The sequence below is a fragment of the Callospermophilus lateralis genome, chromosome 7, assembly GCF_048772815.1.
Source record: "Callospermophilus lateralis isolate mCalLat2 chromosome 7, mCalLat2.hap1, whole genome shotgun sequence".
Classification (NCBI taxonomy): Eukaryota; Metazoa; Chordata; class Mammalia; order Rodentia; family Sciuridae; genus Callospermophilus; species Callospermophilus lateralis.
The window spans coordinates 121719071-121743194 of record NC_135311.1 but is presented as its reverse complement, the minus strand read 5'-3'; the positions used below and the strand labels follow the sequence as shown (position 1 = coordinate 121743194).

At 57.2% G+C, this 24124-nt stretch overlaps 1 protein-coding gene across 5 annotated transcripts in view; it reads right to left on the bottom strand.

Moving 5' to 3' along the window:
• Positions 1-19376, bottom strand: part of Col16a1 (collagen type XVI alpha 1 chain) — a 47638-nt gene extending 28262 nt beyond the window's left edge. For 3 of the 5 annotated variants that reach the window (XM_076860867.2, XM_076860868.2, XM_076860870.2), the window contains exons 1-35: positions 19200-19376; positions 17525-17631; positions 15499-15573; positions 15276-15393; positions 14374-14497; positions 13848-14114; positions 13204-13284; positions 12925-13050; positions 12135-12188; positions 11848-11874; positions 11245-11280; positions 10211-10237; positions 9078-9140; positions 8814-8855; positions 8662-8706; positions 8531-8566; positions 8114-8176; positions 7751-7795; positions 7577-7672; positions 7355-7393; positions 6757-6801; positions 6560-6595; positions 5761-5871; positions 5338-5373; positions 5074-5109; positions 4890-5000; positions 4549-4584; positions 2642-2677; positions 2449-2493; positions 2002-2133; positions 1255-1290; positions 954-1061; positions 544-666; positions 386-439; positions 143-184 (exon numbers count right to left, since the gene is read on the bottom strand). In XM_076860867.2, coding sequence (XP_076716982.2) covers positions 143-184; positions 386-439; positions 544-666; positions 954-1061; positions 1255-1290; positions 2002-2133; positions 2449-2493; positions 2642-2677; positions 4549-4584; positions 4890-5000; positions 5074-5109; positions 5338-5373; positions 5761-5871; positions 6560-6595; positions 6757-6801; positions 7355-7393; positions 7577-7672; positions 7751-7795; positions 8114-8176; positions 8531-8566; positions 8662-8706; positions 8814-8855; positions 9078-9140; positions 10211-10237; positions 11245-11280; positions 11848-11874; positions 12135-12188; positions 12925-13050; positions 13204-13284; positions 13848-14114; positions 14374-14497; positions 15276-15393; positions 15499-15573; positions 17525-17597 — 2424 coding nt within the window. In that variant the 5' untranslated portion in view covers positions 17598-17631; positions 19200-19376. The remainder of the gene's footprint in view (positions 1-142; positions 185-385; positions 440-543; positions 667-953; positions 1062-1254; positions 1291-2001; positions 2134-2448; positions 2494-2641; positions 2678-4548; positions 4585-4889; positions 5001-5073; positions 5110-5337; positions 5374-5760; positions 5872-6559; positions 6596-6756; positions 6802-7354; positions 7394-7576; positions 7673-7750; positions 7796-8113; positions 8177-8530; positions 8567-8661; positions 8707-8813; positions 8856-9077; positions 9141-10210; positions 10238-11244; positions 11281-11847; positions 11875-12134; positions 12189-12924; positions 13051-13203; positions 13285-13847; positions 14115-14373; positions 14498-15275; positions 15394-15498; positions 15574-17524; positions 17632-19199) is intronic. The other 2 variants (XM_077109941.1, XM_076860869.2) reach the window with 2 other exon arrangements.
• Positions 19377-24124: the final 4748 nt, after the last annotated feature.

Sequence of the window (24124 nt, the reverse complement as noted above, 5' to 3'; positions counted from 1 at the left end):
GAGGTGGGCCCTTGAGTGTCTGCGGGAGGCAGAGCTCTGTGCTTTGGGGAGAGGGGGGAGTGGGCTACTGACAGGAGGTAGAGAGAGGTAGGTACGGGCGGGAGAGGGAAGGGGGAGGGTACAGGTAAGGCTGGAGACTCACCGGGGGCCCCTGGGCTCCCATTCCTGGAGGACCTGGCTCCCCCTGAAGAGGCAGAAGTGCATCCCTGGCTCAAGATTCGTAACTCACCCTTCACCCTCTTCCCAGCCCCTTCTCCTTTACCTCCTTAGCCTTCACCTTCTCCCCACTCTACACCTGTCCCCATTCCCTCTCTAAGCCCTCAGCCCCCCAAATTCCCCTACTCTGTTCACACAGCTGCAGTCCAGGCCCCAGACTCACACATACCTGTATGCCCTTCAGTCCTGGGGGTCCTTGAACTCCTGGTAGACCAGGCTGGCCCTGAAAGACAAGGGGCCTGTGGAATCACCCCGGGGAGCGGGGCAGGAGGAAGAGAAGGCAAAGCCCAGGAGGGAAGGGCCAGAGGGCAGGCAGCTGCAGCTCACCGGTTTGCCAGGCCGGCCCACACCTTCTGGGCCCTGCTCTCCTTTGGGGCCAGGCTTCCCAGGCAATCCAGCCATATTGGTCGGCAGCCCCTGCAGGCTGGGGCAGGCGGTGCAGCCATCACCCTGCTCAGAGATGGAGACGGGAGCCAGGGAGCCAGGACTAGCAACCAGGTCAACAGGCAGTAAAAGGGGTTCTTACACCCCTTTGAAAGTCCTACCTCTCTACTGCCCCCACGTCAGCCTGGGAAATCAAAATGGGTCCCCAGTGCTCCAAGCTAAAACGAGCTCCGGAGCCTCCACCCAGTGATCCCGGCCTCCTCCGAGGCTCATGCTTGCCCTGCAATTCCCTCCTCACTCGCTTCCACCCAGTTTCTTTTTGCCCATGCAACAAACTGCGCCCCTTGACTGACCTTTTCTCCTTTTGGCCCTGCAGGTCCCCGAACCCCAGGCTCTCCTGACAGCCCTGGCTGTCCTGTGCTCCCTGGAGTGCCAGGGTCTCCGGGATTCCCAGCGTCACCCTGTAAGAAGTGGGGCTCAAGGAGTGTGGGGTGGCCCAGTTGGGGGCAGGTTGCCCCCTTAGGACCTGCAGGCACTCACAGTCCCTCACTGGGGCTGGGGCTGGGAAGGGAGTACAGTGGGCACAAGGCAGCCAGGAAAAGAGGGCCTCTGAGAAGGGCTGGTCCCCCCACATGCCCGCCCAGGTTCTCTCACCTTCTGCCCCTTCAGTCCACGCTCTCCGGCCTTGCCCTGAGGAGAGAGCATTCCCAGAACCCATTCACCCACGCTGGACACACCTGAGCACCCAGCCCTGTTAGACCAGGGGATGTGACAGAAAGAAAAACACTCCCTGCTCTCAGCTAGTGGAGCCACACTCCTTGCCTGTATGACATGGACAGATTACCTTATCTATGTGCCTCAGTTTCCCCATCTGTCAAATGGGGGTGATAAACTAGTAGAGATTCTGCCCATGGGGTTCTTGTGAGAGATGATGAGCTGATGTGTGCAGAGCAGCACATGGCACATAGTGTCCCCTAGGCTGCCATTCAATGTTAATGTTACTATTAAAGCAGTGACGAGAGTAATGCTCAGGGCCATAAGTGTCACTTCTGCCGTGCCTATGCCCGCTGCTCACTGCTTCACACGGGCAGCTGATCACATTCTATGGGCAGAATCCAGAGGCACAGAGAACAGAACTGATGCACTCAAGCCAAAGATCCGGGAAAAGGCAGAGCTGGGATTAGAAGCCAGGTCTGTCTGGCCCAAGGGTGATGCCCCTCCTGCCTGCCCTGCTGTGTCCCAGGCAGAGTCGTCACGACACCTTCTGCTAAAGACAGAGGCGCCAACCCCTCCAGGTACTTCCAGTGCTCTACTCTGCCCAGGGAGTCAAGAGACGCCAGAGGGACTCCTCCGCCCACTCCAGCCCTGCCCACAGCCACCTCCAGAGGCGCCCAGACTCACCTGCTTTCCTGGTAGGCCAAAGCCGGGAAGCCCAGGCTCCCCCTTCTCTCCAGTCGGGCCAGGCAAGTGCACCACACGGCCATCCCCCTCCTGAGGCCTGGACAGCGCCAGGCATGGCTCACAAGGCTCCCCCTGCAGAGCAAGGGTGCCGGGTTAGGGGCTCCTAGGCCCTGGGGCCCTAGGGCTCCACTTGGGATCTGGGGCTGTGAAATATAGCCAGAGCTGACACAGCACCTCTGCTGGGCAGGGGCCATCTAGGAGAGACAGTGGGAACACAGGAGAGAAACCTAGGTGGGGACCAGGTCATCAGGGTCTTGACACTGGGCTAAGGAGTTGGATTTACCCTGCAGGCAGTGAGAAGCCCACAGGGTGAACAGCAGAGAGAGATGAGTGTCCACCCCGGGGGTGGGGGATGCCCACCACACACAGGGGATGCCCCCGACTCACCTTTGCTCCTTTGATACCTGCTGGTCCCACTGGTCCTGGTGGCCCCTACACAAGAAGGAGCCACATATGATGCCCAGCCTCACCCTGGGCCATGCAGAGGCACAGCCCAGGCCTATCAGTTCCCAGGCAGTGGGCAGCACCCCCGCCTTGTCCACCCCTGGCCCTGAGCTGCTGCCATCCAAACCATCCTTACCGGACTGCCAGCTGGCCCTGCCTCCCCGAAATTACCCTGAGGGTCAAACAGAGAACAAATGGTCAAAAGCAGGAGGAGGCGGCAGAGGGCTACCCCAAGCCTGGAACTGCAGGAGCAGCCCCCTGGGATGTCTAGGCCACCCTCTTGTCTTCTGCCCGGAGAAGCAGAGGCCTGAAGAGGGAAAAGGAGTTCCCCAAGTCCCCAAGGGAGCCTGTGGCAGCCACAGGCTAGCAACTATGTTTCTGCTTCCTGTCTCACTTCAGAGCCCAGCTCCACCCTTGCCTGGGATCCAGCACCCAGAGGGCATCGATTCATTCACCCAACAGCTGTTTATTGAATGCCTTTCTGTACTGGGCGCTGGCTGGGTGCTGGGTTTGTGAGCAGCACAGACAAAACACCTTGTGGAGCCTGCACACTTGGAACTTTTTAAACAATAATCAAAAACAGTGATGAATGCTATGAAGGGGACAACCAGGATGATGAGACAGGAAGGTGGGAGCCCATTTTAGACAAGGCGGTCAGAGAAGGAACAACACCCCCTTATTGCCAGAGAGATGAAAATAAGATCAGCTGGTTAAAAAAAAAAAAAAAAAAAAAAAACATAGGGGGAAGGTGAGGAGGAAAAATGTTCTAGATGTTTCTAATGGGAGCCACCAGTAGAGAATCTAACAGGTGGGAATGGTCTTGACATAGTCCAGAATGGAAGGAGGACCAGTATGGATAAAGCACAATAAAGCAGAGGAGGGAAAGACCCAGACGAATTTGGAAGGGGAGGCAGGGTGGGGTCATCCAGGGTGAAGACCAGCAGAACTGTGGCACAAAGTCAAGTCCCTGAAGAATTGTAAGCAGGGAAAAAAAATGTGATCTGAGCTCCTTTTTACAAAGCCACATTAGCTACTGGATGATAAATGGACCGTTGAAGGGCTGCGGAGGCCCCAGGCAGGTCAGAGGAGCTGCCGCCATCCAGGTGAGAAATGATGGGGACCCAGACTGAGGTGGCTGCAGCCGAGGTAGAGAGAAGCGGGGGCGTTGAGGGAGGAGCTGCCGGCAGAGCTGACAGGACCTGCTGGAGGGGACGGTGGGGAGGATGACAGAGGGAAAGGAGGAGTCAAAGATGACACCAGGTTTGGGATTTGGGGATATGAATACATGACATTTGCTGACATGGAAAAGACTAGAAGGAGAAGCAGGTGGCAGGGCGGGCGGGGAGGTGCACAGAAACTCTGAGAAATGCCATGAGGTTTGCCCATTCCAGTCGAGTCTGCACATGTAGCTCGGTATTTCTCACACTTGGGCGCTCGTACGCCCACAGAACCCCTCATTTGAGTAACACCCCATTAGAAGTTCAACGCTGTCATTTGTCTCCCACACAATCATAAATACAAACGTTAACACGGCACTGAAATTGAGTGACCTGGCCGAGTAGTGAAGATTACAGACTCTGGAGCCAGACTTCCTGGGCTCAAATCCCAGTTCTACAAACACCCGTGTGGCTTTGGGTAGCTTCCTCTGCTTCCCTTTCCTTATCTTTAAAATGGGAATAACTAACAGGGCACCTTCCCCATAAGGTGTAGGGAGAATAAAAAGAAGTTAATGTATGTGCAAGACTTGGAACAGTGCCCAACACATACTAAGCAGAAAAGAAATGCTAAATATTATTCTACTATAATATAGTCTTGAATGTGCTTAAGGGTTTTAGATTATCATCAAACACGACAGAATTCTCTTGGAGAACATGAAGGCTCTCAGAAATCAATTCTTTGTCTCTGGTCTGCAAAACACTGATGAATGCATTTCACTGTGAATTTACAGCTTGATCTCTGCCCCTGTGCCCTGCCCAGGGCCACCCCTGCCCTGCCTCCCTGCCAAGAAGCCCTGGCATCCCTCGCATCAAACCCAGGTCTCACCTTCTCTCCTTTCAGCCCTGGAGCCCCAGATTTCCCCTGAAAAACAACCAGGACAGAGTCACAGCGCCTGCCTGTTCCCAAGACCCCAGTGTCCCAGTGTCCAGCCAGAAAGAGGAAGGTCTGCAGGTAGTTGGACAGTTTCTTCTGCTATACAAGTGGCACTTCAAGGGGCTCAGAGGAAACCCCAGGGTAAATAGCCCAGGGCAGCGCAGGGATGGAGGGAGGGATCAGGATACAGGCTTGGGACACCTGCCTCATGCCCCCCCTCCTGGTCCCTGCCCAAAGACTTAGGGCCTGAATAGCCAGGAAGGCCACCAGCATGGCAAGGGTGGGTCACTCACCGGAAGGCCAGGCAAACCAGAGCCAGGAAGGCCCACATCTCCTTTAGCCCCTGTGGAGGGCCCAAGATGCTGGGCTCCTACGACTGAGCTGCATGACGAACACGGCTCCCCCTGGGGAAGGAAGGCAGGGATCAGAAAGGCTCCCTGGAAGGCAGAGGGGCAGCCAGGGCAGGGGCTCCCTCACCTTCTCTCCTTTGATGCCTTGGATGCCAGGGTCTCCCTGCAGAGAACAATGGTTTATGAGCTGAGACTGGGCATGTCGGGGCACCCCAAATCTCACGGCCATATATGAGGGCAGCAAGGTGACCCAACACATGCTCTTCAAACACCCAGGGGTCCCAGGGCTCAAAGTCAGCACCCCAGAAGGACGGCTGTCAGCCAGCCCATGTAACAAATGAGGGAAATGAGGCCAGGAGAAATCACCCCCATGGAAAGCTCCTGTACGTACCCGATCACCTTTTTGTCCGGCAGTTTGCAGGCCCCCCTGAAACAGAGGATCTGTGAGACAGTGGGGTGGGGAGACCAGGCCAAGACCCCAGCCCAGCCCAGCCCTCTCCCTTCCTTTGCCTCTGGCCAATAACAGGCCTGGGCACTCACAATAAGGGCTGGATCCACCCCAGCTTCCCCAAAAGGCATCCTAAAGTCTCTTGGAGAGTCCTAGAAGGTTGCCATGGAGACCTGGGGTGACACTCTAGTTCATCCCTAAGCTCTATGGTTCATACCCCCTTATGGCCTTGACCTTCTGCCCACAATCTCTGTGGCCATGAGAGGCACCCAGTCCCTCTGCCCCTTCCTCTCTATGATCACGCCCCCAAGGTTGGTCTCTGTGTGTGAGGTGTGTGTTTGAGGGGTGTCTCTTCGTGGCACTTACCCTGGCTGGTGCAGGATCACCAGGTTCCCCTTTGGGCCCTGGCTTTCCAGGGAGCCCCACAAAGTTCTGGAACCCTTCAGGTAGCGTTGGGCACACTTCACAGGGGTCACCCTAGAAGAAAGGAAAGGCCACAGGAGCACAGGATGGGGCTGAGACCCCAGGGAACGTCAAGTGGTGCAAGCCTCCTGCTTGCACCAGCTCTAGAGACACTGGTAGGTGGCCAGCACACTGTCCCCAACATTGAAGTGGATGGAAAGGTTGGGCGTGGCGGCACATGCCTGTAATCCCAGCATCTTGGGAGGCTGAAGCAGGAGGATCACAAGTACAAAGCCAGCCTCAGCAATTTAGCAAGGCCCTAAGCAACTTAGCAAGACCCTGTCTCAAAATAAAAAAATAAAAAGGCCTGGGGATGTGGCTCAGTGGTTAAACACCCCTGGGTTCAATCCCTGGAACTAAAAAAAAAAAAAAAAAAAAATGTGGACAGCAGGAACACTGCAGGGGCCTCCTACCCCATACACACCTCCTGGACATCACAAAACTACACCTCACAGCAAGCCATAAGGAATGAATGCATCCCGCTGAAGCTTGGGTTGAGGGGAGCTAGTTCACTGACCTGTCTCATTCATAGACCACCCCGATGGCAGAGCCACATACCACACGTGCATTCCACAGGAACAAAGAAGGGGAGGGCCACTGAGGAAGGCCTAGCAGCCTGGACCCAGAGCCTTGAGGCTGTGTTATCTGCAGAGAGGGGCTCCCACTCCCACCCCAACCTTGGGCAACCAGGCCTGGGACTCACCTTCTCTCCCTTCATCCCTGGTACCCCTGGCTTCCCCTGTTGGAGAAGAAGCAGGGGCATTAGTGACAGGGTGGGGGCACTGGGGTGCCAAGAAAGGGCCCAGGGACCTAGCCCCCACCCTCAGAGGCCTTAAAGAACAGACCAGGCATGCTGGGTAGGGACCCTCTCCTCTCCCCCACCAGATGAGGGTCACTCACAGGTTTGCCACCAGGACCTTCCTTTCCCGGTGTGCCAGAGCTGCCCTATGGTCAGAAGAAGGTTAAGAGATGTGACCTCAGCCCATTCTCCCCTTCCCCATCCAGTCCCTTCTTTGAATGGCAGGACACTCTCTGCCAAATCTCCCATCTGTTCAGTAAACCCTCCCTTCCTGTCCCCTGTTCACCTCCATGTCTAACTCAAACAAAAGAAAGTAGAAAAGGAGGCCTCTGTGTACCTTTCCCTGGGGTAATAGGTGAGGAGGCGACCTGAGTGACCCCAGAGGAAACAAACAGACAAACAGACATTTTCAGGGACAGATATTTTCAGGGCTTTTTGCTCATCAAAAAGGAGCTTGGGCCCTGCAATGAAAGCCAATTTGTCATTACCAGGCTTAGGCCTGCCTGTCCCCTGCCTGTCCCCTGCCTGGAACACAGGCCAAGGCCCACCTCAGTGAGCACCAAGGGCCTGGCCAGGCTGAACTAAGCCACCTCAGTCAAATGCCTGCCTCTCTGGGACACGCTTGCTGCAGGAACCCCTCTTCCCTTCTACACTGAACAGGAGCCCCCCCTCCATGTGCCCAACCCTGCCTGGGCTTACCTTGTCTCCTTTCGGGCCTGGAGGGCCGCCTGGGTCCCCCTGAGGGCAGAAACAGGGTGGAAGGAAGTTTCCCAGGGACCCATCACTGTTGCACAGTGACATCTTTCACCCTAAACCCTTTCCAGCCAGGATCCCTGGACAGGCCTTAGCCTCCCCAGACATGGCCAGGGCGAGAAGGGGGGTCTCAGAAAAGGACATCAGGAGAGACAACAGGGTACTCACTGGGGTTCCAGGCAGTCCTATGCCAGGGGGCCCAGGAAGACCAGGGGGTCCAGGCTCTCCTGCCAGACCTTCAGGCCCAACAAAGCCAGGGTCTCCCTGGCACAGACACAAGTGGGTGTGAGACAGTGGCCACCTCAGCCCTACTGCCCTCTGCACCTCCAGACCCTCACTCACCTTCTGCCCCTTGGGCCCAATGACACAGATCTCTCCAGGCCGGCCCTGTGGGGAGGAGGGCAGGGTGGAAGGTCAGCCTGACACCTCCCCACGGAGACGGTAGGTCCATCCTCACTGCCTGGCCCCTGGCCCCACTCCAGGTTGTCAAATGTCATCCTCAGGACACTGAGGCAGGGTCTGTAGGCCTGGGTTCTGGGCCATTTCTTCCCCATTCTTGCTGCGCCTCCTGTGCACAGCTGCTCCCCTCCCTGGGCCCTGTCCTCCCAGCTGAGCAAGGGAGGGTGGGGGGCATGCCCTGGCTAAATTTTAGCATTTCCATCCCAGGCCGGGGGCTGTAGTGGGGGAGGGTCCCAAGCAACATACATCTCGGCCTGGCTTTCCCGGCAAGCCCTTGAGGCCTCCGTCACCCTTCTCGCCTTTCTGGCCCTGGGGAAAGAGGCCAAGTGACCAGGAAAGGATTGGAGTAGCCCGGGAAGCTCCACCTGGGGGAGGGGCGACAGCTTCCAGAGCCCTGGTCGCTGCCTCCCCTGAAACTGAATGGCTTCCGCAGGAGGGCAGAGCTCCAAAACCAGCCAGGCCACTTACTCAGGGAGTCTGTGACATTTTCCTCCAGGTGGGGTGGGTGTTGGGACAAGGTGCAGGGGCTGGGAGGGGTGGGAGGGGACTATCCACTCTGCCCACTGTCACCACCCTCCAGGAAGACCCTGGATACCTCCCTCCTCCTGCTGCAGGGCCTGCAGACCACCCCGACACCCGCCACTCCACATCTAGGCCTGTTACCTTCTGGCCTGTGGAGCCAGGGAGTCCTGAGGGTCCCTGAGGCAAGGAGGGGGACACAAGAGAAGCGATGAGGAAGGAAGGGAGACGGTGGCCCTGACCGCCGCCCCGCCCCCTCCCTGCTCCCCGCTCACCGAGCCTCCTGGCTCCCCCTTCTCTCCTTTCGGGCCTTCTGCACACTGAACAGAAGGGACAAGGTGTTGAGAGGGCCCCGGGCTGGCATGGTGGGGTGCAGAGAAGCTGACCCCGTCTTGGCCCTCAAGTGGGCCTCACAGACAGGTCTTACCTGAAGTGGAGCATCCGGGGAGATCCGAACACAGTCACTGCCCTGGGGGTGAGGAACAGGGATCTGAGCTGGGGCTTCCTGGGGGAGTCACCCTAGACCTGCTATCTGAGGAAAGGCCCAGGTATTCCTGGAAAACAGAGGACTCCACACACTGACCCCCAGAGGGACCCTGCCCTGAGCCTCGCTGGGTCAGGCTTGATGCTGAGAGGATGGGGTGATGGCTCACATCCTGTCCCTCCCCCAGGACCCAGCTGGGGCACCTACCCGTGCTCCCTTCTCTCCTTTGGAGCCTGCTGGACCAGGCAGGCCTCGTTCACCTTTCCCTCCCTGTGGGGGAAGCCAGATGGTGTCTGTGACCAGAGGGAGCATGTGGGGGCCTCCAGGAAGTGCTCCCCACTCCTGGGCTCCTCCACCCACCCATTCCATGAACGTGCACCCGCACACACACATGTGCGTGCCCAGCATCCAGCCCTACCACAACCCTCACGGTGCACACAGCACATGGACTCCATACGCACAGTCCACATGCTCCTCCCACCCGGAGAGGCTATATTTGGCAAACCTATAGTCTCATGGCAAGGGTATCACGTCCCCCGCGCCCATGTGCAGCTCATGCAGCACATCCGGAGAAGTACACAGACACACATGCACAGTCACACACACGCAGGGTGGAGAAGCCCACCATGGCTGAGGATCAGGCTGCCTGAGTTCACATCTTGCCAGCATGTGACTCAGGGCAAGTCGTGTCACCTCTCTGAGCCTCAGTTTCCCCATCAATAAAATGGGATTCATGCCAGCTCCTGCCTCGAGGGTTGTGGCAAGGAAGAAGTGGGATGCTACAGGCAGGGTGGTGGCACAGAGCCTGGCACACAGTCCACTGTCCCTGAAGTTGGCTCCAGGAGTCGCATCGCATGTGAGCATAGGCAGGTGCCGCCCACCCCACCACCCACAGCTCTGTGGTCCCCTGGGCACAAGTACTCGGCTCAACCCCTGGTCACACATGCAAACATGTGTCCCAGAGAGGCACCTATCCATGTCCACACACACGGCTCTGATACACCCAGTCGTACACACATAGGCACAGCAAGGCCTGTTTCCCCTGGAGGAAAATGAGAGCATTCACCCTGCAGAACAAGCACTAAGCGGATCAAGAAGGTAACAGATGTGCCCACGTGTGGCCCCAGGCCTGGTGCACAATAGGGCATCAGAGAAGGGCAGCCCTGACATCTCTGTACACACACAAGTCCCTGCTCTGTCCAGCACACACACACTTAATCACCCCACACTCATACCGTTGAGAGTCCTGATATAAACAGACAACCACAGGGCTACACACTATGGGATGGGATGGGGCCACCAAAGAAGGCAAGACCACCTTGTTCGCTGTCAGGACTCACCTTGGGGCCAGAGGGACCTAGTGTGACCTGAGGGAACAAAGAAGAGAGTATTATGCCTTGGAACAGGGGGTGGAAACCAGGGGCCTGGAGAGGGCAAGCAATTCAGCTAGGGTCACACAGCATAGTGTCAAGACCCCGTAACCTGAATCTCAACCCCTTCTCTGCCTCCCAGGCCGGTCAGTATGCTGACTCTATTTCCATGGCTTTAAAACTGGGTCAGTGGGAAGTGAGGGGCAAGGCTTTTTCCCTAGGATCTTTCAGAGGGGCCCAATCTACTTTCTCTGACTGCCTGGCTTTGGCTAGCCCCACCCCCCAGCTGCTGGGATAACATGGCACTCAGTTGCCATGGTAACCCCTGCACATCTGGGGACCATCAGCCTTAGAATTGGTGGAGGACAGGATAGGAAGAGGAAAAGGCAGCAGAGAGGGTACTTCCTGATGTGTCCCTCAAAATCAGGGGGCTTGGAGCTGAAGGGAGGTAGGGCGTGACATGTCAGAATGTCAAACTATGGAAAAGCAGTGACTCATGGCTGCCCCAGGAAGAGGCACAGTTGGGTACCAGCTGGGCTCACACAGAGCCCCTTTCCCTGGTCCTTCCGGACCCCCAAAGGGAAGCTGGGCTAGAGCCAGTTATCAAAGGGGAGGAGGAAAATCTGCTCAGGCCCTGAAATAATATGTGGCTCGGGGCTGTGTGAGCTGCAAGGTGACGTGTGAAGCCTTCCAAACAGGCCAGAGACCTGTGGGGAGTGCAGAGATGGGGTCAGCAGCCAAGTCCTGATCCCATCCTGCCTGCCACCACCCCATGCCCATTCCACCCTGGACCCCAACACAGGGCAGGAGGCCATCTTCTACGCAGCCCTGGCTTGGTGGGGATGGGGGTGGGGTCAGGCCTAGCTCAGGGAGACAGCAGGGAGGGAGTGCGAACATGCACAAAGACCCCCTTGTCCTCAACCAGGAGGCAGCCCAGCCGACTCCAGGCCACATCCACGCCCAGCCCTCACCCACCCCATCCTGCACACCCTCCATTCACTCACGTTGCTCTCTCGGGCTCCGTGGACACAGGGTGGGCACTGAAAGGGGAGAACAGGCCTGGAGGTCAATTGTGAGTCCTGGGGATCAGCCCTCTGCACCCCACCCCTGCCAAACACACACACACACACACACACACACGCACACACACACGCACACACACACGCACACACACACACACGTATAGCACATGCCACACCCATAGAGCATCACATGTGTCCTGGGTATGATCTGAGAGCAGCGTGAAGACAAAAATCCTAAAAAACAAGCCTTGCCCCTCGCTTCCCACCCACTTAGACCCATAGCCATTTTGTCGTTTTCCAGATGAGGGGACAGAGTGGAACAGTAGTGGGCCCTGGGTCATGTGGCATGACAAGGCAGAGTGAAGAGCAGACATCAGGGGTTCCATGGACAAGGCCGCCCTCCAGGGCTATGACCCACAACCCAGGAAGAGGCAGTGTACAGACAGGCCAGGCATCTCTGAGGAATGTGGGTTGTCTAGGCCTCCATCACCCCAGTGTCCAGGCTCTGGGCCCCAAGGCCTTGTCCAGAGGTTCATGTGATACCCCTCAACTGAGTTCTTTGGCTAGCCCACATGGGAGGCTTACCTCATGGGCTGCTGTCTCCTGATGGACCTGGGAAGAGGGGAACATGAGTGGGCAGGGAACTCAGGGGTCAAGCACTCTTCCAACACCCCTGCCCAAGAGCCAGCAGGAGTGGGCTCTCCAGAGAGGGCCAGGCACTGTGTCTCTTTCCTGCTCAGAGCTGGCACCTACGCAACCTGGGCTCTGTCCAGGCAGGAGGAGTGGGGGTGTCTTCTCCAAGGGGTTACACAGGGCACCTACAGGGCAGACAGAGGGCACCGCAGACTCCTCCCCCCGCCCACCATCTCTACCTTCGTTCCCCTGTCAGCCTTCTGGTTGATTCTTCCCGTCAGCTGTGCATCCACCTGGACAGACAGAGCAAAGGGAGACCCCCGAGGCAGTTCTTGGGCCTATGCTGGAAAGGAGCACCTAGGGAGGGCACGTGGGCCCCAGGTACCCCCTCAGCCTGGCGTCTGGCAACTCCCAGGGTATAAGGGCCTACTCAGGTTCCTGAGGCCACCCCCACAGGCGCCCCTTTCCCCCCACACCCTGGTGCCCATGTGATGTCGGAGAAAATAAGGCTGTGAATCAATGGGATCCTGTGTTCCTGCAGCCAAAGGCTGGCATGCATCCCGGGTGGATGGGAATCAAGGGCCCTGCCAGGGGGCGGGGCTGAGGGAGGAACCAGGTTTCCCTGCCACCTCCAAGGAACCTGGGAGTGGACAGGGCAGCTGGCCATGGTGCTGGGCAAGTGAGAGAACCCTGGGGGGAAACAGTGCAACCAGGACTCTGACCCCAGGTATCCCTGTTCTGGACAAACTACCTGGGCAGCAAGACTGGTCCTGGCCTCACCAGAGGGTCTGGGTGGCATCAGTGAGGGTCTGAGCAGTGCCCGAGCTAGATTGGCAAAGCTCTCAATACCAACAGGTAGAAGGGGCCAGGGTCATCCAGTGGGCTGCCTCCCTGAACCCTATAGGGTGATATACAATGGACAGGGCATCCAGTGCCCTTCCTTGCTTGACACGTGACTAACTGACTGTGATAGTGACCTCAGTAGGTCAGGGGAGGAGCATCTCTTTGGTGCCCGCCCTGCCTGCCCACCTTGCTGTTCTGAGGCTCCTCCAGGCAGAAGCAGCGAGTGTAGACCTTGCCCTCCATCTGTGGATTGATCTCGATAAGCTCATTGCTTTGGGTGTCCCGGCGGGCCTTGGAGGACTCCAGGGGGCACTGTTCAGTGTAGGGGGAGGACTGGGGTCAATACAGAGGCAGGCTCATTCTAAGACCTCCCCAAGTCCCCTTCCAGACCCCCACCCCATCTTCAGCCCATTGTGCCCTTGGACAGCGTCCAGCCCCCAGCGGCTGTGTCTGGCCACCACTCACCCCCCCTGGCAGAATCTCACAGCAGCCCTCCTCCAGCACAAGCTCCGGGTCACAGTAGATGTGGGCCTGCTGCAGATCAAACTGCAGGGGATACACAAGTTAATGTCCTTTTCTTTTATCAACTAGTTCTGGGTCCTGCATGCTCTCCCATGAGGCACAAAGATGTCCACCCCACAATATGACCTCAGTGTGAGTCCAGTCTGGCCTGGGAGACCATCGAGAATAGAGCTGTCACCAAAAGCAAAACAAAACTGCACGTACAGGAAAGAGGGAGAGGAGGCTCAGAGTGACAGGCAAGAGGAGGTCCATGCAAGCTGCGCCGGCTCAGCAGAGGACGGTCTGTAAGGGAAGTCGTGCCAGCAGAGGTCCCCGCGCAGGCAAAGGCATGGAGGCAGGAAAGCACTAGGTGAGCTGGGTGAGGAGGAGGAAGTGGACCAGAGCAGAGCTGCATGGAGAGATGTAAAGGAAGATGGTGCTGGGGACCCTTGCAGAAACCAGGACACCAAGGGCTTGAATGCCAGGCTAGGCTGCATCTGGAGGTCCCGGGGAACCAGCAAGGGCAGGACCTGGCCAGATACAGACTCCAGGGCGCTCACTCAGGACCCCAGAAGGTGGAAGAAGCCAGGGCCCAACCCAGCACTCACCGAGACGGGTTTGCCCTGCTCAGCATCCAAGCCCAGAAATACGTGACCCACAGGCCGCATGGGTCGCCGGGGCCCCAGAGGCTGGGAGGAGGCTGAGATGCAATCCACATGGACGGAGGCCACGCGTCCAGCCACGCTCAGCATCAGCTTGTGCCAACGCAGGTCAAAGAGCTGGGGCACTGGGAAGATGCAGGACACAAAGTCGCCGTCTTGACCCTGAGCCCGGAGTTCCAGACTCCGCTCTTGGCTGTTGACTTCTAGGGAAATCTGTGCAGAATTGGAAAGGGGGCAGGTTAAAGGTTCAGAGCCCTAGAACCACCGTACAGCAAAGCCAAGGGCCCTCAAGTTTGTTTCACGGGGTGGGGGAAACGGAGCAGTACATCCTAAATGAACAGGGTGGACCCTGGTGCGGGTGGGGGGAAGCAGGAAAGCCCAGGAGTCACACACTGGGCTAAAAGCTGTGCTGGAATGGCTCTACCCTGACGCCCCAAGGAGCCAAGAGGGCGGAGGAGGGGGCTGGGCTCACCTGTGGGTACCCATCGGCATCGGTCACTTGGAACAAATACCAGGTGTTCTGGTAGGTGTGCTTCTTGAGCAGCAACGTCAGCACCAGAGCAAACTCCTCGGGTAGGCCCCGAGGGAACACTCGTCTGGGGATGGAACACAGGGGTGCTTGAGGCTCAGGACTGAAAAACCCACCCAAGACACACTCAGGCACACACCTCCAAACACACGGCGCTCCTTCCCTCCGTGCACATTTACTGAGAGCCTTCTAGATGCCAGACGCAGGACTGGCTGCTGGGGAGACAAGTGGCAAAAATACAGAGAAGGCTGATGGTGGTGGGGAGGTGGGGAGGGGAGGATGGACATACATAAAGAATCCCCAGAAAATTATATTTCACTCCACTATGATTTGAGTGAGGGCTTCTGGGGAATCCAGGACGCCCTGTGGTGAAGGTTTGGGCCAGGGGTGGAAGGAGAGATGCCAAAACCAAAATGAAACAAAAGAACATGGAGAGGGCTCAGCGTGACCAGAGCAGAAAGAAAGAAGGAATGGAGCCGGAGGTAAGCAGGGGCCAGAACACCCCGAGACTGGTGAGAACTTGGACTTCACAACACACAGGCACACACACGCGCACACACACACACAGACTTGCAAAGACACTTGAGAGAGTCCTGCCACCATCCTGGTGTTCTCATGGTGCCCGAGGGTTGCAGACCTGGCTCTCCCCACTGCTAGCCAGAGATGGGGGTAGGTCTACCAGGTGCCCCCTTGCAGCCCACCCTGCAAGCCCCAGAGGTGGAGATCAGGTTGATTCCTGGATGACATGACCCCCAGAAAGGCCCCTGGGCTTAGGCCCCACATTGAGTGGCTGGGGTGTGGCTGAGGTCAGTACTGATTCCCGGTGGTCACACTGATGCTTTTACCGTATGGGCTGGGTCAGTGGGGCTGCCCCCAGCCGCAGGATGAGAGGCCCCTTGGGGTTGCGGATCTTCTTGATGGCAGAGGTCTTCATGAGGTTGAGTCGGCGGATGAGGTTGAAGCCTTCAGGGGAGACACCAGAGGAAGAGCTCAGTGGGCAGGTGAAGAGGGCACAGTCCACTCCAGGAAGATGGCAGAGGGGGAGAGTGGGATGAGAGGGACACTCACCAGTCACGTTGGCTGATAGGTCACTACTGTGCTCCAGCTTGAGTCCCTCCTGCTGTGAAGGTGGACACTGCTCACCTGGAAGAGAAGGGACCAAAGGGCTTTAGGGGGGCTCAGGGGGCCAACTGGGCTCCTGGAGAACCTGGGAAGGGGCTAGTTTAGAGACCTCTTTCTGGACCTTTAGCCTGGTCCTGCCTCGAGGCCATACTCACACTCTGACCCTGGCTGCCCAGGGATCCAGGAGGAGCCCAGTGTACAGCTGGGAAGACTGAGGCCCAGCCCAAGGCCACCAACCACAGGACCAGAACTCCAGGAACCTGAACCTCCCAGCACCCCCCCCCCGTCAAGGTAAGGCAGAAGTCAGGGAAGAAAAGAAACTCTGGGGAGCCCCAGAGCACAGGTGGAGTGGGGAGCCATGGATATCCATGAACTCCCTCCACGACATACACTAGGCGGGAGCAGAGGAGCACCTCAGGGTGAGGAAAGGGCAGGTGTGCGCACACTCCATGTTGTGTAAGAGTGCATGTGTTCATCTGCACATTTGTGAGTTGTGGACACTTGTGCCACTGGGGATGCCATGTGCAGCTGGCACACATGTTCTCTGTAATGGGTGGGGTTCCGCTTCCCACATCCAAAGCAGACAAGCAGACCAGACCCAAGTCTCAGCTAACAGAATGACTTCACCTAGATAACCATCTAATAAAACAGGGAGAAGAGACAGAGGGCTGCAGAGGACCACAAGCTCAAGAGCACCATCAGGGCCTCCGGTCCCAGGCAGGGCACACTAAGCGGGTAAAGGCTCCCGAAGAAGGGGATAATTTAATGCAAGTCTCCAAAGCCCTGAAGGGACAGGCGGGCAGCCATGATCTCTGTCTCTGGGGCTGACTGTGCAGAGTACTGAGGAGGTGCTACATCAGAGACATAGAGGCTAGAATCAAAAGGGCCTTACCGTCAAGGTAGGTGGGGAATCTGGGGCAAGACAGTAAAGTCAGCTCCCAGAAGTCGGCGACCCCCCTGGCATCCTGTGTTCCTGGGCATGGTGACCCCACCGGCGTCTCCCTCCCCCAGGTCTGGCCAGAAAGACCATCACTGTCTTCAGCATCGCAGCAGCCATGGTGACTCACCCCTTGGCAATGGGCCCAGATTCCTTACAGATGTTGAAACTTTCTGCCCCAGCCCCCCAGGGGACCCAGTAAGGGAGAGGAGAGCACAACTCCGTACACATATGCAGAAACTCACGTGTAGGCGCGCACATGCCCTCTCTCACGCACGCACACACACAGAGCACACGGGATTGGCAGTCACACCTACCCTGCTGCACAACCCCTTTTCTTCTGCTTCCACACCTTGGTTTTTCTATCCCCTTGGCTGGCTGGATTTGGGCTCTAGGAGTTCTGCTCCCACCTGGCTAGGCAGTGCAGCCACCAAGCCCAGAGGGCACCCAGCAGGGCTGGGCAGTTAGCCACGTCAAATTCCCCTGGCTTTGAACCCTCGAAAGTGCCCCCCCTCTACTCTATCCAGAGTCTGGGGCAGACTTTACTTCTGGGCAGCCCTTTGTGGAAGACCCAGGTAGGGGTGAGGAGGAGCACGGGGAAATTCTCCACCATGAGAAGGAGCAGAGGCACTTTCAGGATGCTGCAGCTGCTCTCTGCAGGAGAACACAGCGCTGGCTCCTCCCCACCCCGCTGGCCCCAGTTAGGCACGCAAAGATGGGTTTATGTACTGGAGAGGGGGCTGTTCTCCCCCCAGAGGCCCAGGACTGTGTATACACAGAGAGCCACTCCAAGATGCAAACACAGAGGTGCTCAGGGACAGAAGCATACACAGAAACACACGCACACACACTCTCCAGCTCACTCTCCAGGTTTGAGTCTACCCACGCTTCAGGCCATCCTAAGCCCAGCCCCTAGACTTTCCCATGAATGCCCACGTGACCAGTACATACATGATCACGTATGTGCAAAGGCCCCCGCACCTCAGGGAGCCAGTTGCAGACCTGTGATACCCCAGTCCTCCTGTGTTAGCTCACCTGTATTTGCCCCATGGCTGAAGGTGGCCCAGAGATTGAGCAGCCACAGACCAGGAGCCCAGGATACCCACATCCTGGTCCAGAGGGGTCAGCCCCAGCCACAGCACCTGAAAACCACAGAGACCAGGAAGGCAAGGTCCTGAATTCCCATAGCATAACTCCACATGGGGGTGAATCCTGACAGCCCCCGGTGTCCTGGCTCTGGAATTGGGGTGGCGAGAAGTCTAGCCAGGCATCAGTCTCTCTCAGGAGCCCAACCACAGCTTGGGGTGAGCATCTGGGCAAGGATGATAATCAAAATATTTAACCACTGGTAAGGCACAAACACTGGCCAGCCAGAGCAGAATACTGGCCAGAGCACTAAAACCAGGCCCTGGCAACCTTTGGCTGTGCCAGTTAAAGGGGATTGGTAGTTTTCTGGATTGAGAGAGCTCTAGAAAGGTCCTAGGAGGCCAGGAAAGTTGGGATAGTGATGGAACTTGAGGTAAAGGCTATTTATCAAAACAGTGAGAAGCAATTCGATATTTGAGCACCGCGCTGGCAGAGAGCAGCCCGGTACCTGCCTAACTCCAGTTCCGGGCTCAGCGCACACAGCCCTGCCAGGCACCCACAAGGTCAGGGGCTAGAGACTGGGATGAGTCTCCTGGCAGGTATTTCAGGGCTGTGTGTGGGCCAAGGAAACTTCCCCCATGGGTACAGTAGGCTGTAGAGCAGGTCGCCAGGGCTCCGGACCTTGGTGCCAAACTCCCCTGCTGATGGATGCTCGTCTTTTAGTTTTATTAAACCCTGATGGATGGGCCCAGATAAATCAATGCAGGCTCAGCAAGCAGCCCTCAAAGCCATACATCATTCCGCCTCCTCCAGGACAGGCAGCTCATGCGCACAGAGCCAAGCTCAACGCAAGCAGATGCACAAGCACAGACACACACGTGGTACAGGTGAGTGCATACAAGCCTACCTGCACACAGGTATGCTAACATGTGTGACACCTGATAAACCCAGACATCCCAATTTGCATATGTACACATGCACACAGCCAGCCTGTGACCACCCCTCCAGTAGGCCTTCCTGTTGGGAAGTTCTTATGCAAGTTTGACCTCATTCCTTCCAATGGAATCCTACTTTCCCTCCCTTGGTCCTGGATAGGAAAAGAGAACAGAAGGGACCCCTTGTTCCAAAATATTTGGAGGCAGGCTCCTGTCCCTTCTCCTTAGGACAGAAGTGTGCCCTCACCCTATTCTTCCCGGCCCCTACGGTGTGCACATCCCACCTCTCAAGCCCCGTTCTGGCCTTCAGCTTCTGCCAGCCAATGGCAGAGCTGCCAACTGTGGGTGGCATGTGGGTACATGTGGAGGCCTGAATGTGGATGTGTTCCTGTGCTCTTCCGGCTCCCAATCTCTGACCTCCACTCCAAGACCCAGTCTGACTGGAGAGCTACAGGGAGCAGGCATGGAAGGAGACAGGCTTTCAAGGAATGTCCCACCTCAATAAAGAGGGACAGATTTGTGGGCAGGGAAAGTAGAACCAGAATCGAGATTAGAGCTCATTCCTACCTAGCAAAGAGAACTGAAGCTCAGCGAGGGGATGCCACTTGCCCCAGGACACACAGCAAGTCAGGGGCAGAAAGGGCCTTTGAGCCCAGAGCAGGGAGGCAGCCCAGTCCATGCCCACTTACCAGTGGCCGGTGGCCGGGTATGCCCTCACCTCGCTGAGCGATCCAGGCAGCCTCAGGGCAGCGGGCTAGGGGAAGCAGGGGCTGGGTTCCACCAGCCACCTGGGGTTCCTCGATCTCTCCCTGCAGGGCCGGTCCCCAGCTTCCCAGCGCCCCAGCTCTCCGGGCTGAGTGCAGTCGGCACACGCCTGCCGGGACTGCCGGCCACTCGGGTGGGGGAAGAGGGGCGGTTCCAGGGGCTGGGGACCTGCCAGCGCGGCTAATGCTTCCCAGCTGGGCCAGCCCGCCGGGCCCAAGGAGGAGGGAGGCGGGAGGGGCGGCGGTGGCAGGGGCTGCTGGCCGCGGTCGGACGCGCACCCGCTCCCTCCCGGCCTGGCCAAGCGCCCGGGCCCGCCCCTCCCGCTTCCCCGCCAGGTGAGCCAGCGAGCCGGGACCTGCGTGCCCAGAGCTGCCCTGGAGGGGCTCCTGCGGGCGGCAGGAGGCCCAGGCCTGGAGTTAGGGCCTCCGGGCCCCCCTTTCTCTTCCCCGCCGGCCGAGGCTGGGGGGCGGAGACCCTCCTCCCAAGATCTTGGAACCCGTGACGTGGCTGCTGCACAGGCTTCTGTGGTCAGTTTTTTCCAGTTCCTCGGCCTAACATTCCCAGTCTGTCCGTCTGTCTGCACTGGAGCGGGACAGAGGATCCCCCAGCCCCCCCACCCCTGCGTTAAATTAACCCCTTCTGCTCTGGCCTCATTCGCAGAGAAGGGAAACTGAGGAATGCCCTGTTCCTTCTCAGTCCAGAGGAGGAGAGCTCACATCCCTGCCCTCCGCTGTGGTTGGCTTCAAATGCACTTCAAATGCACTGGACTCCACTTGCCCATCTGTGAGTTGGGGTCACCATAGTATCTGCCTCATTTATCTTGGTTAAAGGCAATGAGTTAGTCTGTGAAAGCGCTTAGACATGGTCTGTCACATAGGGGAGAAATATTTGCTGCTGTTTTCATTATTATTGTGATCCTTAGCAGGGGATGGTGGGGGTGGGGTGGTTGCTTTATATCCAGGTTCTAAGGCAGCAAAAGGAATTGAGGTTGGATGAAAGATGAGACTTCTGAGGAGGGAGAAGCAGGGGAGACGGACTAAGTGAGCCCATGTGCAGAAGGGTCTCCCCCAAGGGGCAGCCAACAACTTTCTTGGCACCAAGATCCAGGGGCCTCGGAGAAATGGGTTCAGGAAGCCCAGGAGTGGTAAGGAATGATGTGGGGCTGAGCAGGGAGCAACTGGAGGGCCTTAATTTGGGGAGTGGGCTTCCTGTTGAAGCAGCAGCGTGTAGCCACAGGCCTGTGGCTCCGTCTAACCCAGGCAGGGGGAGACCGGGCCTGGGATTTCCCGCCTCCAGACTCAGAGGCGCTGAGTCAGTGGAAACCCCAACTACCTCAGGCCACAGAGGCGCCCCACTGTGGTCCCTGCGAGGAGCTGGGCCCAGATGTGGCGGTGACAGTGGTAGGGCCTGGGAAGTGCTGAGCTCAGCAGGCAGGAAGTGCAGGGGGTGGGACTTTCTGTGGCTCTGGCTTGAGGAGTGGGCAGGCACAAGCCCAGCCACCAGCAGTACTGCTCAGGGCTGGGCACTTGGGAGAATTTGGGAAAACGTATGGGCCAGGCTGTTTGAACAAGCCCACATCTGCCCTTCATCTTTATAGCAACTCTGTGACGCAGAAGTCTCTGCTCAACCCCATCTTGCTGTTGGAGAATGGAAGCAGAGGAACAATGTAACTAGCCCAGGATCACGCAGCTAGTCCACGGTGCAGCAGAGACCACCTCCCTGAGCCTGGACATCATCCTGTGTCATCTTGGCCACTCCCACCCCTACCCTGCTCATGCCCCAAGCAGTGGGTGTCTGGGCCAGAGCAGCCAGAGCCAGGGACCCAGGAACCTGAGAAGGGGGAGTCCAGGTGCCTTCCCATAACACCCCAAGTGCACTCACAACAGCCAAACCTGGGACACACCCTCTGCTTGGATCATAAGCGCAATGTAAAAATGTGCCATGTGCCTTCCTCACCCTGACCATGTGCACACAGCCAGATGCATTCTCTCGCAGCACTTGGGTTGCACACTCCACATGCATCCATAGACACTCATATTCACACATAGGTGTGCACACGCACAACATATGCCCTCCTAAACAGATACACAAGGACATAGGTAGGAACCAGGGGACCTCACAGAAATATATCCCTGGACATATCCAAACATAGACAGGCATTTCATTCTCAGAATGTATGCATACAGCACTGCATGTGTTTGAATGTGCAGACACAGCTACGTGTGTACACATAGACGTGTGCACACATACACATAGAATTATACCTGCAGGCATAATTACTCAGCTGTGCAAGCAGAGACCCCCGCACACCTGTGGTATATAAACACATGTGTACACAGACACAGGTGGCAACATGGACTCTGTCCCCACAAGAAGATCAGTCATGCACACACTAATGTGTGTATGTAAGTCCATGTATCGATGTGGACACATTTACATGCATTCGGCCCCAGAAAGTCAGCAAGTGGGGTATCCCGTGGGGCCAGGCTCAGTGCCCTCACCCCAGATGGCATCACAACAAGATAATCAACGCTGCTAATCACCACCAGCTGCCCTGGAGCCTGCCTGACGCTGCTGGGTAGAGCTCCTGGGCCTCCTGGGCCTTGGGTAATGTGCCCAGATGTTGGCAATGCTCAGGGTCCCCCCCCAGTACTCCCACTGGCCTCTGGGAATCCCCATCTGGCAGCAGCAGACCCTGGGGCAGTGGGGAGAGTAAAGAACCCAGTAAGGCCTGGTCCCAGGATAGACCCAGGAGCCCCCATACATCCAAGCAGAGGTGGCCCACACGTCCTCGGCTTGCAGTGGTCCTAGGCCTCCAAGCACACACACACACACTTAGGATTTGGCATAGGTGCACACGGGTGCACACACAGACATGTCACACATGATGGATTGCTCTCTATGGATCTGTCCCTCCCTGGTTCCTCATCCTAGTAAGTATCACCATAATTCATTTGGATGCGCAGGCTGAAAACCTAAGCCTGGCTCCTTCCTTCCCCCAACAGTTCCATCCAATCTTGTCACTTCTACCCCAAAACACAGGACGCATCCGAGTACTCCTCCCTACCGCCGCTGCTACCACCCTGGCTGGAGTCACCATCATCTTTGATGCAGCCCACTGCAGGGGCTCCCAGCCGTTCCGCCCACTGCTGGGGACCACTGCTCTGCACCTGCCCTGCAGCCAAGGAGACACTCCCTGACCTTTATCTATCGGGTTTCCAGGTCTCACTATACACAGAATAAAACCCCAGACCTTTCCTTCAGCCTCACCAAGCCTCATGATCTGGCTTCTGCCTTCCCATCGACCACCTCTCCCCAAAAGCTGTGCCTCCCCCATTCCACCCCCCACTTCCTTTCTCAGCCCTGAATTTACCACATTGCCTCAGGGTTTTTGATCCTGCTTTTCCCTCTACCTAGGTTGGACCCCCAATCTTTGCCAGGCTGGCTCCTTGCTGTCCAGGGCTCCCCTCCTCAGCCAGCTCCTCAGAGTGGTCTTCCCTGACCTCCAGGCACAAGAAGCCCCGGTCACTCCCTACCACATGGCTCTGGTGAAAACCCTGCACAGCTCTGGTGTATGTGTGTGTGTGTGTGTGTGTGTGTGTGTGTGTGTGTGTATTGTCCTTCTGAGTGACCCTGGCCACCATTACTACTGCCCTACTGATCCTGGAACCCACCCAGTCACCCGTTTCCCTCTGCTCCGGGACACCGGAGAAGAGAACAGAACATGGCTCTGTTCTCTGTCTCTGTCTTTTTCACTTTCTGTGTCTGTGTCTCTCTTTGTCTCTATCTCTGATTTCCATGCCGCCATCTCTATGTTTCTGTATCTAGCTCTACCTTGACTTCTCTCAGTGGTATCTCTCCCTATCTCTGTCTTCCCATGTGTCTGTTTCTGTTTAGGGCTCCATCTTTCTGGCCCTGTATTTCTCTCTCTCTCTCATTCCCGTGCTCCTAGCCCTAAATCAGCCCTGCTACCACGTCTCCACAGCTGTCCGCGTTCCTGTGGCAGGGAGACCCATCTTTCATCTCTGGCTGGCAGCTTTATGGTCTTAGCGGGAGGGCCAGCGCTCCACCCTGCTCATGCCCCATCTGCCCTATAGGGCCATGGCAAGCCCCTCACAGACACCCTGGGCCCTAGCGATGGTCATCCATCACCCAGGCCCAGTTACCACATTTTACGTCAAGTCATTCATGTTACTAGGCACCTGCTAGGTTTGACCACCCTAGAGCAGCTGGAGAGGTGAAGCCAGACACTATTGGGCGTGGATGTGGACATGGCCATGGCCAGGGCAGGGAGAGGCTAGGGGAGGACGACACTCCAGTTATCATGGGCCCCACCTCAGTTATCCTCTGGGCTCTGCCACCTGTTCTGAGGGACTGTGGAGAAGTGGCAGGCACAAGAGTCTTCCCTCTACCCACTGTGTAAGCCTGGGCCTCCGACCCTGTAGGATCCCAGCTTGACCCACCTTGCCTGGTGTTAAAAGCACCTGAAAGCAGGGGACCTGCTCACTCCACCCCTGTGGTGCTCCACAGGGAGGCAATACTTCCCCCAACCCAGGAGATACTGGACAGTGTCGGGAGACATTATTGATTGTCACAACAGAGGAGGAGAGAGGTGCTGGCATCCGAGGGTGGAGGCCAGGATGCAGACATCCTACCAAGCACAGGAAAGTCCTCTCTCAATGAAGAATTGCTGGCTCCAGTGTCAGTATTTCCAAGGCAAAGAAGCCCTGCACTGCTCCCAGAAGAAGCTCTGGCTCTGCAGAATCCCACATTCCGTGTCCTCCTTTAAACTCTTAATCATACTCTGACCAGGGGTGGGAGTCATTAGAAGACTCAGGACACCGAGTTT